A 20,828-nucleotide genomic window follows, 5' to 3' on the forward strand; every position below is an offset into this window, starting at 1 on the left:
TTTAATGTATCGTTAAATTTCTTCAAAATGCTTTGCTTTTACTACCTTCAATAATTTTTTTTCAGAATTAATGTGTAAAGCGCCTAATTTAAGTCTTGTTATTTACGAAATCATATTTTACTAATAAAATTTCTGGTTAAGGGTTTGTTACATATATCATGGAAGAACTAGTTTGTTGGTAAACATTGTTGGTAAACATCAACAAAGTTTGGCCTTCATCAATAAAATAAGTAAAATCTCGCACAAATACTCTTGCAAGTTGTACAAATGACTTTGTCAAGCTAACACACGTGCCATCGATCTGTTTCAGCCTTGAAATTTGATGTGAAATATAGACTTATATATCCATTTCATTATTTTCGTAAGCCTTAGCATAGAATATGTCAAACAGCTACAACCGGCAACATATCTGTTACATATCTTGAGTTGAACTGAAGTGCTTCCATGCAGTTTCTAAAAATAAAGGGTCGTTGAACGACATTCTGAAACACCTGGATAAATAATGTCTTGCAGGTTTTACAAAACGCGATAAAAGGAACGCTGATTTGGGTAGAGTAATTGGCAACCATTACACATAGAAACGTGAAATGTTACATACTCAGCATGTATATCCTGAAAAAAATTACCTTTCATATTTGAGACAGCAAGTTTGGCTCACTGAAACAACTGTTTATTAATCATGTGAGTTAATTCAACAATTAAATTAGAGTACACGGGGTATATTTTACACATTAAACGAAACACGATATGTGTACTAAAGTAATCAACATAAATGTTAGTTGCACACACGGGATAATTACAAATGTGCTCTTAAATACCTCGGAAAACGTTGCCTGTGGAAAGAACTACACATATACTCTAAAAAAGGAACAAATAAAATATATAAATATGTATAGAAATTATTACAGGTACAAATGAAAACAGGAAATCAATTTTTCTTTCCACAATTTTCACAAACCGTTATAGTTATAGTAGTATTCATAGTTAGATTACAGTAACAGAGAACATCTCTTTTAAATAGCGAAAAGAACACATTATCATGTACTATTAACCAAATACAGAAGCAAAAATGCATATACAAGCTGTTTTTTCTTCTGTTAGTATTTCAAAGCAACTCGAATGTTCATTTGAATAAATTATCCATTGTAATAATAATTCGCATCGAAAGCAAAGAAAGAAGTTTTTCACTTATTTTTAGCAGTCAATGTTTGAAGCCAAATAAACTGCCCCCTGTGAGTATGTTAAATATATACGTGTACTGTCAAACTGTGGAATTTGTTTCATGTTCCGTTGAAAAGTAAACATTGAGAATATTTAGACCTTAATAAGAAAATGATTTGAATGGCAGATATATTTTTTTCATAACAGTTTATCAAACAGAAAGTCAAACTAGAAATCACTCTCTCAATTAGTGTCTCCTCGGCATTACAAATAATCGTTTTCGTCATTCTCATACTTCAAGACGACATCTTGTTTCCTCTCGCTCGCTATAGGCATCTAACAACGCCATGTCATTGAAATCCGAGTCACTCGTGTACCAAAAAAACATATAAGGTTGCAGATTTCGCGCCATTATTAGATCATGCCCAAACTACATCACCATAGAAACCACGGTGTTGTTAATATGAAATGATTACGCAGATATGATGCATATTCAACATTTCTAGAGATTAGGTATAAAACATATAGGTCTACATAGTGCGTATAGTATACTATTCGGTAAAAAAAAGGATAGTCCTATATCAGGGGGGACCATGTTACACTGAACTGGCATTGGGTACCCATTCCCCGCTTTCAAGACGAGAGCAATCTCTATTTATCATGCGGATCCATTGAGGAATCGGTAAGTTGCGTTTGTGTATAGTCCCGTCTGTCAGTATCTAGTATAGGTCACGTGGGGGAACGGAGAGGCTTTATCTAATTACTTCCTCAGTTGAAGAACTCTTTGGGTAACTGAAAGCAAATTCGGCAGACCAAGTTAGCTAATAACGTCTGTGTTGATTTTTAATCTTAAACGGAACACGATATATCAAAAGGTTATGTGTGTCGGACCAAATGTCATAGTTCCAGTAACCTAATTACGACGATTCGTACTTAATGAAATAATTGCGTCAGTAGCTTTGAATACCTGTTATTCCTCGTATAACGCCAATGTATACATGCATTTTCAAAACCTGTTACCCTTAATTTTGTTGTCATTTAATACCATTCTGTAATATTTAGTATGACGCTACACAGTGTGCTATAAATATCGCAGGGAATTGTGGAATTCTTGTGAAAAAGTAAAATTGACATTAGTTAATTCTCAAATCGATAAATGTCACCAACTGGTCTAACTTTAGAAGCCATTATTTGCAGTTGGAATCTTCTTGGTCATGATTATATTTTAATAATTTGTCAGACGGAGGAATTCAAATTGGAACTGTCATCTCGCATGGATGCGTAAACTAATAAAAACCCATCGTGTTTTTCATAAACCTGGCTTTTCATTAAATAGAGCAAAAAGGGTTGCTTCCGTAAAGCACGAACTCGTTGAATGTATTGTTTACAGAAGATGCAAAGCCAAACTTACCTCAGAATGTTCTTCCTAAGTTCGAAACGTAGTGAGGGTTAATATACAAAATTAATTCGTAAGCAACGATAAGTAATTTAAAATCTTGCTAAAAGCATGTCATATTATGGTTTAGAAACATATATATATATATATATATATATATGCTATGTTATTCAGCTATGTTATTCAATAGGTAACGTACCTATCTCAGCTATGACATTGTATATATATATAATGTCATAGCTGAGATAGGTACGTTACCTATTGAATAACATAGCTGAGATAAGTAGCTACGCATTGAATAACATAGCTGAGGTAACTAAGTTACGTTTAAATAACATAGCTCTGAGATAAGTAAGTTACCTATTGAATAACATAGCTGAGATAAGTAGGTTACCTATTGAAGTACATAGCTGAGATAAGTAAGTTACCTATTGAATCACATAGCTGAGATAGCTGAGTTACCTATTGAACAACATAGCTGAGATAACTAAGTTACCTATTGAATCACTAGCTGAAATAAGTAATTTACGTATTGAATAACAACAATTGCATTGAACCAAGTGTACTTTGTTCGATATAAACTGATTTCACAAGTTTTGTGTTTTTTTGATAAGGAACACCACAGGCATCTTGTACTATCAAGATTACTGGTTTGCAGTTATCATGCCTAATTAACTTGAATGAAGTAAATGGAATGCCAGTAGCAAATAAAAGTGCTTAACAGATGTGCTGAGATAACATAATACTTTCATTTTGCCTGCTTATTTTTAGAACTTTGTTAGCTTTCCTGTCATTAGCGTACTTGATGCACGGCTTAGAGTCTTCTTTATCATGGCACTTACTCGATGAAGCGTTATCAAGTCCATCTATCTCTTCGAATCGGTTAGTTTATCGCGTTCCACATTTCCAGCGTCACACATCAGCAGCAAATTGGGTTAAATGGTTTATTCAAGTGTTCAAGCTAAATATTCGTTCGTAATTTACTTCAGTAATTCCACACATTACTTCCAAGTATCATTTATTTAGGAATGTTGAAATGTTTCTTTATCACAAAGGTCTCTATGTTAAAGATAATCACTATTCCCCCAAATAAAACTCTTGTGTTCAAGCTGCAATAAGGCATTTCGTTATCACCCTAGCCTATAATGATGTCGTCATTTCTCCTCTGAGATAGTTGTTTACTTTGTATCCTTCTCGATGTATCTTAAAACGTGGACTGTTTGAAGCTTTGGGTATTTTCAAACACTAACAAATAGCAAACATAGAACAATGTTCGACATAGTATTACTAATATTTGGAGTAAATACGGAAGATCGTTAAGCTGTTCAGACGACGAAATTTTTCCCTCAAAACGCAAGTCTATGCATGTTATTTGTCTCAAAAGGAAAGTAAGCTGTTCACACCTTTTTTGACTTTTTTTTGGGCTGAACCTGTTACAACACATGCAAACAGTTATACAGCAGCATTTCATTATTCTGATAGAGTACCATTGTCAATTTATTCACAAACTGGTTATTACATAGGACTACTAATAATGTGACATAGTGCTCATGGGACAGAAATGGTTACAGAATCTGATGAACTCGTAAACCTGCTCGTGAAGAGCAAACGATTAGAATGTATTTTTTATTGATCCATTGCTGCAATTACATTTGGATAGAAACTAACTCGGGAAAAGTAAATTTTACCGAAGATGACAAAGTATACGTTAAAGTCGGAATCCGTTTGAAACTCCACTCATCGATTCGTTCAACTGCTGTTCCGTCAAGTGTCACCTCTGTTTACTGCACCCTCGACATCGACGCTGCATGAATACTATATATATATATATATATATATATATATATATATACAGAACACTCAATGCGGTGCGCTATTCTAAATCTTATACATCGAATTACTGAGATAAGATCCATATTACGTAAACATACTATAAATCAAAAGCTTCGAAATAAACCTATATTATACGTAAGGTTTGTCCACGACGGTACGGTATAGACGGTACGCATATCATCCCAGAGTGGACGTGTAACGCGATCCTCATCTTCCTACGATGGTAACGCATCCCAACCTTCCTTTAACCGGTACTCGGATCGTTTTTAGCTAAAAATACACGGTAATTGGAAGACGGTTCTGGACATTGTCATTGAGCTGCCAATTATTTGGTTTAGAAGATGCAAACTTGCCCCGGAGAGTTGTTTTTGCAGGATTTTGTTTGCAATCTTATACTCATTTTTCAAATTTTTTCCCCACCCGATCTGTCTAAAGGAATAGGCATATTTGTTGTACTGAGTAATGCTGTAAGCGAACGTTGGTAGTTGCCAAGGTTACTATGTCGAAAAGAAAGCGAAAGTACTGAATATCAGCAAGGAATTAAAGAAGAGGAAGTTGTTCCGTTGTCCGTTGTCACTTTGCAATCGAATGACATTTTTTACCAAAGTTAACCTTACGACATTCCTAAAGGTTGCTTTCAATGATCTCTTCTTATTGGATAAAACATATAAATCTTACAGTTTCGGAGGAAATCTAAAACTGTAACAGTATTGTTTTTGTCTTATTCTTATAATTCTTAAATAGACAGTTATAAATTTTTTACGTTAAATTATACGTTTTTTTTATATTGAAATTCACTTAAAATTGTATAAACCTATTATGAATTGCAAAAATATCATAAACTATAGTCTTAAGAAAACATATCTTCACATCTCCTAGTTGTAAGAAAATATGGACTTCTCTTCTTGATTAACATACACCCCACCAAGAAATTCAACATTTTATTAATGAGATGAAAAACAAACATATATATAAAACAGAAGTTGGTCAGTCACTTGGAAATTTGATTGCACTATCCGACACTATGCAAAACCCTTTTCATAAATATTAAAAAAAAAAAAACAATTTAAGGTGCAGCACAAGTTTTGTTTTTAATTGGAACGAGAAGACGTCGGTAGACTTAAGTAGCTTCGATAATTGAATAGCAAAAAGGGTTTTTATGTAAATATGTGTTCCACGTAAAATTCCATACAAAGTGTTGTTTAAAATGAAGTCAATTTTGTTTGTAAGTCATAGAAGGTCCGTTAGAAAAGCAAATAACTATAAATTGGCATGAAATGTCAGCAGCACGTAATAAACATTAAAACTTATTACAACGAAATGCATTCGCTTATGGATAAAATATTAGATTGCTTTATTTTTTAATCTTGACCAATTCACCAGCAAATGATAGTGCCTGTATTCTTCTAAATGCAACTATGAAACAACAATCTAAAACAGAATGGAGTTTTGATGTTTATTCTAGAAAGACAAAGAAAACTGTAAAAGGATAACATTTTAACTTTCAATATAGTTATATGTACCATGCATGTCAAGGAAAAGCAGAACTTTGTCGCGACTGATTCACAACCCGGTGAGACGCGTTGTATTATTATCATTCTTTATTAGTTAATTTAAGACAATGATGTTGATGTAAAATAGTGAAAGATTCAAGAATTGCCCTGGAATTTTAAGACTTACATAATTCTTCCTTTTGTTAATGAAGAAACAATAACTGTTGAAATGAAATCAAATCCATGCCTTTAATCCTTTCGTAAATGTTTTAACGTCTAACCATTATTTAACGAACCGTATAGTTTAATATCCACTTGAATAACAGAAAATTGGAAATATTGGTCACTTTATTTTTTGTTAATAGAAATGAAAAGTGATCATAGTCAAGCTCGGGAATGCATGATTTGGTTTTGAAGTATCCTAATTTATAAAAAAAAAAAAGAATAGCCATTGACCAAAGAGTGGTATTGATTTAAGTTTGTCATTTGAATTTAAACAAAGTGAGTATTAAGAAATCATACCCTTTCCGTATGGCCTTTGTTATTTCAGATATAAATGTGCGTGGTATTTAGACACTGAAGACACAAACCAGTGGTAGATCATTAAATCACCAAGTGAAAGATACAACTACAACCTCGCTCTGCATGAGTTATTCTATACCAAATTCATTTATTCTTCGATTGGCCCCGTCCTATGCGTTGATCTTTGTCTTCAAATTGTCCGAGATCGCCTCTTGTATAATCAATTTTACAAGGCTGTAAAAGTGCAAAAGTTCCTGTCGGCGTAAATTAAAGTAATGTTTGCTTGGCATTGTTTAAAGGAAGGGGCGAAAAGCTGACATGAAAGTGTCAATAAGTAAAATATCGCAAAGGATGCTCATGACATTCGTTTACTCAAGAGGGCACTCACAGGGTATAGTCACACCATTTACGTAATAGAAGGCTGCTCTATGAGGAAATACCTATCCTGTTTAAACTTCCATGTACAACAATGTGTTTGCATCTGTTTTCGTACACATATCAACATTAGAATACACACCACAAAAGGTAAACACCCAAGGGTCTCTTCCAATAATAATATGTTTTTTATGCACAGGTAGAATATCAAAGCAGCCCTGCGTCATAACTTGTGAAATAGTACATCAGCCTGCCATGTCTGCTAGTAATTTCTTCTTGTAATAATATTTCACATCTATGTTTTGTAGATATGAGGCTATAGAACCTTACTTCTTTCATGCCCAATATTAATACCGACGGGAATCATTGGCATAATGAAGTAAACATATCGCCAGGTACCTGTCGCTCTCTCGATCGCTTCTTGTATTAAATATTGACGATCATCGTACTTTATCCCGACTTAATAAAGTAAGCGAAAGGCATGAATGTCTGTCTGCCATATGGCGTGATGATTACATTGTTCATCGTGTGTTTAATATCCCTTTACATGTCTGACCACATTGCCAGTAATACCAGCTACGTAGTCACTGTGGTTAGTCTTTCGCAGCTAAAATGCATACTTCAATCAATAAAAGTAATATATAATCATTCGTGACCTCTGTTGACGTACTGTTGCTTGAAGGAAGCCATTTTGCTGACTTGCTATTACATAGACAGGATATTAGACAACACAAGGTGTCTCAATATGGAAGAGTTCATCCTTTCATTAATTTGTTCGGAGACGTAAAGAGCAAAGGGAGCGTGCTCATTCAGTGTAGAAATGATTGATAAGATCTTAACATATAGAGACAGACGTCGAACTCAAGTCATTTCAAGATAACTTTTTCTCCTTTTTAATATGTCTTGACACCGACCCAAATTCATTTTTTTCCAAGTTATTAATAACTTCGCGAAATTTTACACAGAAGCAAAATGACAGATGGGTCAAGGTATTCAAGTTAGTATTATGTAAAAAAAATTACACTAAATTCCTGTAATATTACATTGCTTCAGAACAAATTCATTGCAGACTACGTTACTAAACCATATACATAGATGGGCACAACTTATAGCTGCTACATAATAGGTCAGTCTCCAACAATACAAAATAATGCAGCTAACATTATTGATAGTGTTTAGCTGCCCATCTTTCATCAATAATTGCAAATTATGTTAATGTTATTATAAAATTCTACCAGACCTTGTCTTCTAATTTTGTGCCAATGGAATAATCCCACCAGATTGATGAGTAATCTCCTTGTGGTTGAGTATTTTTAATGTAAATAAAATGGAACCTGGTATGTTGTTTGTATACGTAATGAATGTAAAACCTTTATATTTTATGCATAGGCCTATATTGGTGTCAACTAAGAGCCCCTAACTCCTTCTACCTCTCTTACATATACAAACGAAAGATGATAAAGTGTTAAAATTGAATATGTCACATGCAGTAATGAAAATTGAATAAATCTTGTAGAAAGCTTAACTTATTTCTATATATAAATTTATAAACAAGACTCAATATGAATATTAATTCTGGCTTAGGATTGTGTAAAACTTTAATCAGTGTAGGAGTATCGGTGTTAGATTACCAATATTCTTACTTGCTAGTTTTGAATTGTTTTTGTTAACCTTTGGTATACATATAAATGTTTCATACCATGCATATAATTATGCTAACACTATATCCTGTAACAAACTGTTATCAATCAATCCTTGTGTGTGGGACAGAATGAGGTAATGTAAACTATGTATATATCTATTACAATGGAGTTAATTCTATCTTTATAAAAAACTCCACATGTAGAACCGATTGCTTTGTTTATATATAACCTGTCTGGTAATTTTTCGAAGCCGTCAGGCATGAAAAGATCTTTTCTAGTTCAAACATAAGGTTGTGTTTGAAAGGCAAGACCTCAAATTTGGATGACTACAAAATCTGTGTTTCTTCAAGTAATGACAAAATAAAACACACGAATAAGACCATGATATATGTAAAGCGTAGACTGAACAACATGACAGGTTAACAACCTAACGTATGTGCGAAATGTAATCCAATGCGCCGTATAGAGTGATGTTTACTTAAATATTATTGTGAAACGTTATTGGTTAGAAATATGCAAGGTACAATGATAGAACGGCACTGATGATGTAATTGTCTCCAAGCAAGCATTCTTACATACTACAAGACAAACTACACATACTACACATACTACATATACTACACGTACTACACATACTACACAATACACACATACTACACATACTACACAATACACACATACTACAAGACACAAAGTTTAAATCAACTAAGATGACAGAAAAACAAATTTCTTCCAACAGCATTTAGCCATGACCATTTTCATAAGGTTCAATTGACTTACATATATACTGAACACAATTTAACATTTTCAGCTAAACACAACGTGATACATTCAGCCTCTACAGAGATCACTTTACCTTTATTCTTACTAAATTAAATTTTATATTTAATATTTTAATAAAAACACCAGATTAAAAATCCGTGGAATCACAACTGACAGATAAAGGACTAATTGCTAACATCATATTACCTTATACCTATGTATAGTAAAACCTTTTTCGCACACAGAGTTTCCCAAGCAGGCACTATGCATATAGTTTCCAAAATCAAACCGGCTAAAACACATAACTTCATCGAAACATATCCCTATACAGGAGTAGTACGTCTAGCACCACATATACAGTTAGATTTTACTTTTCTTTTTCTTTTTCAATTAGAAGAAAGTTTTCGCTCTACTTCTCCTTCATAGGTGTAATAATCCAGTAGCTAACCCATTCGCCTACATCACACCAGGTAAATAATCTTCACACACCCACACATATTTTTTTTTATATAGTTTATCTCCACCAACTTAAATATGACGACCATGGCACAAGATAATAAGCAAATATCGTCATTCATAATACAAACTTCTAAATTACGGAGTCATAATATGATGACAGCCGACTGGATTTTAACAAGTTAACGCTCCACGTTTATCATAATTTTAATCTGTCTGCGGTGTTATCGGATATTATTTGAAGTGTGAAATGGGAATATGACATTAAATTTTCTCTCACAAATGGTTTGATCCATAACGGTTTGTGTAATATACCAGTTTTGCGAAGGCTAGAAAGCTCACAAGAAATCAAATAGTCGTAATCTATCGCTTTATGATGCAGAGAAGTTTAGACGAATTGCCTCAAGAAATGTCAGGCGATTGTAAGTCTATGTCGGAGAACTCGGAGAATATATTAATAGCAATAAAGTGGAACCATGTTACTTAGGCGTTATCAATGTCCGATAATTTATCATACATACATACAAGGAATGAGGTACATGAGATACATGTATTGTAACTGTAGTTTGCGGAAAGAACCTTTCCTAACTGTATATATATATATATATATATATATATATATATATATATATATAATATGTATAATTTGGGAATCTTATTTTTGTAACTGAAGAATTTACCCACTCTCAATTCCTCTCTGTGATACAATCCATGTATGGCGATACAAAAATGTCACCCGATCCGGTACTTTAAAATCTTGTTCAAGTTTATTAGCAAACCTAATAAGGAAAGCGTCAACTCCTACAAAATGTTGGTAATGTTACGTCTGTCACTGAAGCCTCTTCAAACAGGGCTTGTTTTTGCTTAAAAGGACTTCTCGTCACAAACATGATAGATATGAGAAGGTGTAGGAATGATTTCATTTATGTTCTCTGATATTAGATGTCGTATGCTGTCACGTGAGTGAGGGCGTAGTTTGTTAGCTTGGAATTTACTGACTAGTTTAAATGTGAACATGATGGTAACTTTCGGCCATTCTAACCAAGTCGTATAATATGCAATATGTACACATAATTGCATATACCACAATATATAGTCTTTTAAAGTAACATCGATTCAAGTTTAGAAGTTAAAAACAATTGCAGATTGAAGGAAAATGAAATAGAAAGAAGCACTTTTGTGTCTTTCTATCTTCAAACTAAGAATAAAATGTAACTGGTATCAACATTAGAATATCGTTACCACCACGCTATTGCTTATTATATTTTATAAGTATATATAATTTGTTTAATTTTTTATCTAGCACTATTTTGCTAAAACACTCTTAGTCTCTCCAATTCACTCACGTTAGTTTTAGTCCGATAAGCCTCTATAACGATATGACGTCTTATCTGTTTGCTACTCTTCTCTCAATTATGATATATGCATACATCTATTCAAGCAACGAGGGAACATAAAACACGAGATTGCATACATATAGGCAACAATATTATTATTCCGCATTGCAAGGCAAACTATAAAAACTTCAAGTATCCCTTAACTGCTTGCCAACGGAACCCTAATTAAAATCGAGGCAACAAAAACAAGACATTGTTAGGATTTTCATTCACTTATTCTGATCTTAACGAAACTTCAGTGGTATTGTCTCGTTGCCATGCTTGTTATGAATTTCCAGCAAAAACACTTCTATATGCAGCTAGCATCAATTAAGTAGTTTTAAGTGCTGATGTGTATAGTAAAGCGGGAAAAATACAACCCAGACTGGACTGCGACAGAGAAAATGGCTCTCTTAATCAGCGGTTTACAGCTTATAAAGCTTATAAAGGGGCACCGAAATGAATCAATGGAGTTCCTGTATAATGTATAACAGACGGCAGAGAACCAACCAAGAGCAAACAAGTTCAAATTGAGCGGGGACAAAAAACGCAATATGAAAACAATACTAAGCGAGCTATCAAAACAGTTGCGGGAAAGAATATATCCTTATTACTTAGTAAAGGTACCAATGAATGAAGGACTGAAACTATGAATGAATGTACAGACAGATGAATGGAAGAATCAATCAATTAGTGAGTCAGTCTGTGATTGAATTAATTAATCAATCTATGAATCAACAAATCGATAAATGATTGAGTCAATTTTTCGAAACTCGAAATGATATATCTATTTATTTATCAAACCACACGTCCACCATTCCTTCTATTCATCACCATATACTTCCGACAATTCATTAATAAATATATCAATCAATCGAATACGGTAATGGACGAAGACATATTCGACTGGATTCTCGGTAAATGGCTCTGAGAATTATTATTTCATCATATCTTCATCTAAATTTTCGTAACTGTTAGCTTGTTTCTGACGTATACGTCAGCTAATGTCCTCAGTTAAACTAGCTTCTAATGCTATGCAACGTATCTTTATTGTTTTGATAATGTGCTTGTTATTGATTAATAGTTCTGAACATTTTAAAATTGCTTAATCAGAAGCTATCGTTTTCGAGACAGTTGGTTTTAATAATGAAAGTCCTCAAAGGGATATGCTATTGATCGTATTTTGCACGTAAGAATGACAGAATTAGCCCTAATTCCATTTCAGGTGGTAAATAGAATCAGGGCATACAGGTAGAGAGAAATGCAAACTCGGTCCTCGGTACTTGGGATACGAGATTATCATTTCGTCATATTTGCTCCAAAACATTAATTATAAATAGGTACGACATTCAACCTTGAATAAAAACCTTCCACACTTAACTTCACAATAGTTTTATATTAAGTATTACATCAACAATACCACCCGAATCTCGTGTATTCATTTTGTTATTCTATATATAGTATTACCTTAATGTAACTATAAACAATGGGAACACAGAGAGAGAGTGTGTGTGAAACCGGGTCCATAGTAAGTAGATATGACCAACTGTCACAACTATCAAATCGTGAAATCCCACTTTTAATCTCATTTGCATTATGGAGTGCAGATTTAAATAATCTTCAGTGTTCACATGCTGTGAATTTACCCTAAAAACCTATATAATGTCACATCCCATCTCAACAATGACAAGTTGCGGTATACATATTCCGTGAAACAACACGATTAACTCTCAATGGGCTAATGTCATGCAGTTTTCTTTACTGGCACCTAAATGAAAAAAGAAACCGTGATTTAATTATGATAACACTCAGCCTCTAAGAAGTTTAAAGAGAAAGAGCTTTTGAGCCACGATAACTGGCTTAGATCAAAATATTTAGGCCTATACATAATGCAAAAACTTCGATTGTGAATTCCTTTTTCTCTTTCATTGCACACCCACACACACGCACACACACAAAGCCCGAAGCACTTTGTATCTTTTTTCGAGGAGTCAGTTCCTTGATAATTTAATTTCTATTAAATTATAGCCTGTCGCTTCTTAATATTTGCAAAATTAACAGCCAAAAGGTCCATATCAATATATCATCTGGTAAAAAACTTACAACAGTTTGTTTACGAAGTGTTGTACCTTACATTCTGGGAAAAAAACTTCCTTTTTTCCCTAGAGGGAAGTGCATTGAATATCGTATATGAAAAGGATTATGCTTTGACAATATCTTAGAGCAATTTGTGGTCTCCGTTATCTAATAAAAGACATAAAAAAGGGTGCTTGTAAACAGGTGGCGTTGACTTCAATAAACAGGCATCATCAAATATTAAGACTCTTTAACGCCCCGACAAAGTAGTAATCAGTTTCCTCCGGTAGCGACTGGAAGTCTAGTGAGAGAGTACGTGACTTTTCTTGTTGCGAAAAGGTTAAAGTCATAGTTTAGTAACAGGACATGGCCATATTCATAGGACATACAGTATTATGAACAGTGATCTATACGTATGCCTATATATCAAGAATATGTTATTAAGATCACTCACCTGAATGTAATAGTCATGTATAGACATGAATGACCAAAGTAAGGATGTCTTGGGAACACTCACTGCCACCCGAAGTCATTGAATAAAACAAGCTAGTGCATTTCAATAATTGCTAACTTACATGCAAGAAATTCATTGTTAGGTAAATCAATATTTAAATGGATCTATCTATGTACAATTTTATAATTATTTACCTGTAAAATGATAATTTTGCTGTAAAAGAAGCATGGATATGACATGCGTTACGCATAAAATTGCAACTGGTTTTGTTTTTTGTTACTTGGACCTGATGTTTACCGTACAGAGAGACCGTAGTCACGTGATTTAGTGTAGAATCCTAACTTGGTTGCTGTCACGTGATTCAGTATAGATTATAAATATATGGTTGCTTTCACGTGGTTATATGCAGCAACTCGTATATTTGCATTAAATCTTGTCATGTGCCGATTTTCTCTTGTCACATGATTAAGTGCAACACATCACCGACCTTAGTTGACTGCGACATTCAGAAACGTTCAATTGATACAAAAACAAACAAAAAATGCCAAATCCGTTTAAGACCGATGCTGCTTCTAACATCGAGAACACGGTAAGTGTGTGTGTGTTACATACGAACCCTCCGATGCTAATTGATCTTTCGCAAACCAAGAACACGAGATTTATGACTATGTCTGCCGACGATTTCACGAGTTTACTCGTAGTGTTACATTATTACTACTCATGCATCATCTTGGTAAGGTCTCTTGAGAAAAAAAAAAGTTATAGTGGGTTTTGCAATCTTAATAGCCTAATTTCTACCATTAAGCACAACGTAATCCATACTTTATCTATCATTGACATATCTTCACTTAATATATTGCTCTCTTATATATAATAAGATAAACTAACAAGCCGTATGTAAGTCGGCGCTCTATATATTTCTTCACCATTTCCTTGCTGCCCATTATCAAGAAGTAAAGTGACTTACCTAATAAGAATATACTCTATTCGTCCAGTCTCCAGGGTGAGCAGGAACGAGTGGAATTACAATATTGAGGTTACCCCCTGTAGTATATAATTTATTTACACACCCTTGCCTATTATTTTCTAACAGTTACTCAGTGTAACATAATACAACCAAACAGTCCCGTAGCTATATTTTAGGCGCCAGTAGTCAAATTAGCAGTGAACTGAGAAGCTGATTATGTTCATACATATAGTTTAACTTTCTATATAGTTCTCATGAGCACCCATTGATTATCACGAATAGTCGTCACTGACGTGCCATCATATATATATAGTATGGCTTATGTTTTTACAGTTTTAATACATCCTTTTACATGACATTTATTGAGTTTGATGTTATTGTACTGAAGGTTGACAACGAAACTGCAGTTTTTGTTCAATATGCCATCTGGTGCATGGTACGACGTTAACCAATATATAAAAACATTAAATGTTTTTGTTATAGTCTAACAGAAAGAAATTTTTTGGCTAAAACAGAAAAAGAAGTGTTTGTCAATAAAACATGACGTCACGAGACATTACATTCACGTGACAGTACATATCTTAACACGATTAGAGTGATATTAACTCAAGAGAAAAGGAATGAATAAAAATTTGTGCAGATGTATGGCGATTATCTGAAAGTTTACACCGCTTGGCTAGATTAATAAATAAAATATGAAAGCAAATTCGAAATGTCACTTTGCGAATATAATACATGTTGCGTTCATTCATTTTGTCTTTGAGGTGAAAATGTAATTAGTTGATGAAGCCCTCAACCGACGTTGTATATTACGGTATATATAGCTAGGCATTTGTAGTTAACAAATTCAATGTACTTCTTTGCTAAAGTCTTGATGAAACTAATACAAATCTCTCTTTCCACAGTTCCTTAAGAAGATTTTGTGAATTTTGTGAAGTGAATTCCTTCAACTTTTTGTTTTCGGTTTTTGTAATCATCCACAGCTGACGGCTCGGATATGGTGGTGTGATATTGTTGTCGATTTATAGAATACAGTATATCAAATGTACACAATGTTTATTTAACATGTCCGGGATTGGCGACCATCTGTTGTGCATAAGTTTGTACTTGTGTATAGCTAAAATAGAAATAAGAAATCTACCAGACATTGAGTCATGATATGTCCCTTGGGCAGTATAGACTTTCTGTTATTGTATATTTCTCTTTTCCCTATGTGAAGTTCCAAAATCGATGGAAATGTGTCTACAAACAGCTTCCAAACAGCTGTTTGATTCTATGTTTTGTGAGAATTTTGGATTTTACTCATTTTGATTTTTAAACATATATATATATATATACATATATATATATATATATATATATATATATATATATATATATAGGCCTATATATATATAGGCCTATATATATATATATAGGCCTATATACTGTTTTACACTAATATAATCATGTTTAGGCGACGTAATGTTGAGAACTGAATAGAAGCAATAATAATTTGTTGATTAAGTTTCATTAAGTGAAAACCTCTGAGAGAGCGTCCTGATATAATCAATTAACGTTTTATTTTAAGTATGTACTCGATACTCTTTTTCTTTAAATTTTAGAATAAATGCTGTTTTCTGTCAATTCCCTTGACGGAGGCAAAGACAATAGAGACAAAAATTAATTCAATTTTCCAAAGATTATAACAATATAATTCATGGCAAATTAAGAAAGGCTGTTTCTATATAATTGATTTAGGCTTAATGTGAAATGCATTTGGCAATATTGTATATACTGACGCTATCTATATTGTATAGGATATGGTTTGAGTTGATATTATCTTAGTCGATATTAGCACTTATGTCGATTGTTTTTAATGACCAAAGTATTGCCATGGGAATAAAAGTGCATTAATTGCTGGGTTTCCACATTGCGCTATGCAACCATATTTGAGTTAATTTGTACCAAAACAGTCTGGAGTCGGTGTTCCCATGAGAAACAAAGAAAACATGAATGAGAAGCCGACAAGCAATATTGAAATATTGCAGGTTTGCAGGATGCTAAACAGTAACCATTCACACATACACACATTCTATACCAGAAAGAAAAAAACACAACTAGGACTTCATTAATTATTGCTGTAATAATTATAGTTTCGTTTAGTTTAGTAGAAAAAAAGGATCAGGAGGGACACTCAAGTCCCCATCAAGGACCCTATAGGAGAGACAATAAAACTGAAGACACAAACACTGAGAACCGATTACTATGCTTAAAGTGCTTGTCCAAAGCATTCTTAAACCCATTGACACTATACTTGCAAGTACAACTTTCTCAGGCAAACCGTTCCACTCATTTTCCTTATGATTAACATATTGGCTATTCTGGTCTTCATCTTGCACGAAATCGTACCGCGGTTCGTTCATACAGTTATCAGATTATGGGTGTTTTCAATGTCAGATAAATACAAAATTCTGCACGGTGCAACCAAAACTGGGGTTCATGGAGAAGAAACCCTTTTACTGCCATACAATAATAGGAATTTGTTTCTCTCGTTTTGAAACCATCATCACCAACTGTAAGATATATAAATTTTCACTGGTATATATGAGGTATAATCACGAGAATTATGCACATATTCATCCCATACATGTACAATGATTGGAATAAATTTAACGTAAATAGTCCAAACTATTGAAAGATTGACGAGTTGCTAACAAATTTAGGTTTCCCTACCTGATACAATCTCTTCTACGTGTTGGTTCATACTCCCAGTATCTGGCAGCACGGCATTTTCCGCAGTTGTCTCAACCACTCGGTTATTTCCAGTCGTACCAGACTCGTACGGCACCGTGGTCACGTGTGGGACGATTTTATTAATTCCAACTGCACGGGAATCCATTTTGTGACTGAGATATTTCCTCAAAAATGCTGACGTTTCCAACTTCATCCTTTTAGTTTTGTCGTCGAGATGAAACAGATTTAATCCAGACATAGTTTCTAAAATCTCTTAAACCGACTTCGCTGAAACCTCAATGCAGAGTGATCAAGCGTTCAAGTGGTAAATGCTAACATGTTTTTGTATTAACTTTCTCAAAATAGTATTTTATTATTCCCTTGCCTTGGGCCCCATCCTTCGCAGAGAACAGTTCACTCGTCGGCTAATTATTATCACTTCTGACTTTTTATTTCCTGCAAATGAAATAAAAACAGAGCGAGTTATATGTGCGTGAAGTGTTAACCAGATATATAAGTTGTTTGTTCATGGATATCCAGAATAATGAAGATAAAGTGAGGACAGTGAAAAACCAAAAAAGATTTGCATAGTACAGCTCGTTTTGGCAGATTGAAAAGAAAGATTAGTTAACAGAAGATGAAAGAAAACCTCGCGGGAGGTTTGGCAGATTTAAGCGTGAGTAAGTTTGACGTTAAAATAATAAGACAGAATAACAGGTATAAATGATGAGATGAGCGAGTGGGTGGACTATTCTAGTTTCAATTTCGACCATAGTAACCGCTAGTTGTTTTTGTCATAAATGAAACTTTATTTGTTGCTATGCAAGAAATAGACGAATAACATTAACCTGTCTGGATGTGAAAAGTAATAAAGGAAAGAAATAAAAAAAGAGCCAGCAAAATTTCTGGTAAGGTATATTTTAATGCATTCGTTGTTATGATATAGACATCGTATATTATTCTAACAATTTACTAACTGAACATTTACAGTCGAATTGGGTGACCCGCCTTTCAATGCAATATGAGTTATGGTAAATGATATATTACTCGTTGTAAGCATTTTATCTCTGTGGTAAAGGGATACTACTAGTAGTAGACAAAGTAGTTCCACGGTGTTACTCGTAGTAGGCATAGAATTTCCATTACATAGGGATACCACTAGTAGTAGACAGAGTAGTTCCATTACAAATTAGTTGCATTACATAGGGATACTACTAGTAGTAGACATATCAGTTCCATTACATAGGTATACTAGTAGTAGACACTGTAATTCCATTATATAGGGATACTACTAGTAGTAGCCATAGAAGTTCCAATACATAGGGATACTACTAGTAGTAGCCATAGTAGTTGCATAACATAGGGATACTACTAGTAGTAGCCATAGTAGTTCCATTACATAGGGATACTACTAGTAGTAGACATAGTAGTTCCATTACATAGGGATACTACAAGTAGTAGCCATAGTAGTTCCATTACATAGAAATACTACTAGTATTATACATAGTAGTTCCATTACAAAGTAGTTCCATTAGATAGGGAAACTACTAGTAGTAGACATAGTAGTTTCATTACATAGGGATACTACTAGTAGTAGTTGCCATAGTAGTTCCATTACATAGGGATATTACTAGTAGTAGCCGTAGTAGTTGCATTACATGGGAATACTACAAGTAGTAGTCATAGTAGTTCCATTACATAGGGATACTACTAGTAGTATACATAGTAGTTCCATTACAAAGTAGTTCCATTAGATAGGGATACTACTAATAGTAGACATAGTAGTTGCATTACATAGGGATACTACTAGAAGTAGCCATAGTAGTTCCATTACATATGGATACTACTAGTAGTAGACATAGTAGTTCCATTAGATAGGGATACTACTAGTAGTAGACATAGTAGTTCCATTAGATAGGGATACTACTAGTATTATACATAGTAGTTGCATTACAAAGTAGTTCCATTAGATAGGGATACTACTAGTAGTAGACATAGTAGTTCCATTACATAGGGATACTACTAGTAGTAGACATAGTAGTTCCGTTGTATATGGATACTACTAGTAGTAGACATAGTAGTTCCGTTGTATACGGATACTACTAGTAATAGACATAGTAGTTCTATTACATTGGGATACTACTAGTAGTATACATAGTAGTTCCATTGTATAGGGGTCCTACTCATAGTCAACATAGTAGCTCTATGGTATACTGATACTACGCGTAGTAGACATTGTAGCTCCATGGTATAGACTTGCTACTCGCAGCAGGCGCAGTTTTCATAATATAGTGCTATGAATCTGAATAATCTAGTCTAGCTCCATACATGAAACATACACCTACTTCTCGTATATTAGGCTTAAGGGTTCCATTGTGTACAACTGCTATTCTTGTTAGCAGCTTATCGTAGTAAGTCTAGAAGTTACATGGTTAACTTTTATATAGGGTTAGTACTGGGTGTAAACCTATAATAAGATGCATAGAACTGCTGCTCAAACTACAGGAATAGTAGCTCCCTTTAACGTCAACGTACCAACAGGAGAATTCTTAGTGTAGGAAAAATTGAATTTCCCTTAATGAGATTCATACTTGAAAAAAAAAAAAACGAAAAACAAAATACGCAGAACTGCTGATATTCCTTGCGTGTGAGGAGAAGCAGTAAATTGTAGTAATGAAGTTTCCCTCGTGTATTTCACGACCTGCTGCCTTACGTAAGTCCTCTTAAATACACTCAGCGGTTTCTTCAGAGGGCGAGGGACTTAGTCAGACCTCTTCAGTTGAAATGAAATATTTTCTCATTTCGCAGTTTATTAACTAAGGCTTTGCGGGGAACAAGAATCATCATATTATGTCATCGTCTACACCGATAGGTCTTTATCACATGATGGAGTTTACGTTTACATTATGTCATGGAATCTATGTTATCTATCCGGAATGTTTATGTCCGGACTCTATCTTACATTACTTTCAGACAAGAACTACAACATACATGCCTGGGCAAGAAATACAATAATATCACCTATATGAGCTTAGTCAAGTTCGCTAAATAAGAAGATCCTGCTGGAATTGTAGCACCAGGTCTTGCAACTGTAACACTGCATTTACCAACACTGGAATCTTTTCAAGTATAGTAATTGGGAAGATTCATTGAAAGAGTTTTCTCCCTTTTCTCTCCCTTTTCTCTACCTTTATTAAATGAACTATGATCAATACATAATTACGTTGAGTATTAACTGATATATGTTTGTAATACATGGAATAAACAAACTGAAGTTTTAACATGCGTGACCATTTTCCCATACTTTTACAGAAGAACATTAAAGGACACGAGGAAACTCACACAGAAATGACCGTTAAATAGAAACATGGTCCTGTTCTGCATGCTTCGATCTTGATTTGCACATTTATTTATGTTAAACTCTACAGCATTTACTGGACAGTAATTCTTACTAGTAAAACAAAGCCAATCTGATTCGGCAACAGCTACGGACTGAACACGTGACTGTCTTTATATGAATATGTAAACCTGGAGAGAAAAGATGATGAAAGTGACTTCGATCAGATCTGTGGCAGTAGGCTATAATATATAACATGTAA

General features: G+C 33.9%; 1 protein-coding gene across 2 annotated transcripts in view; it reads right to left on the bottom strand.

Annotated features, from left to right (window-relative positions):
• The window catches only part of LOC139969043 (synaptotagmin-15-like), a 121,773-nt gene that overhangs the window by 72,624 nt on the left and 28,321 nt on the right, over positions 1-20,828 (bottom strand). For both annotated transcript variants that reach the window (XM_071973769.1, XM_071973768.1), the window contains exon 2: positions 17,230-17,685. In XM_071973769.1, coding sequence (XP_071829870.1) covers positions 17,230-17,488 — 259 coding nt within the window. In that variant the 5' untranslated portion in view covers positions 17,489-17,685. The remainder of the gene's footprint in view (positions 1-17,229; positions 17,686-20,828) is intronic.

This window comes from Apostichopus japonicus, chromosome 6, assembly GCF_037975245.1.
Source record: "Apostichopus japonicus isolate 1M-3 chromosome 6, ASM3797524v1, whole genome shotgun sequence".
NCBI lineage: Eukaryota > Metazoa > Echinodermata > Holothuroidea > Aspidochirotida > Stichopodidae > Apostichopus > Apostichopus japonicus.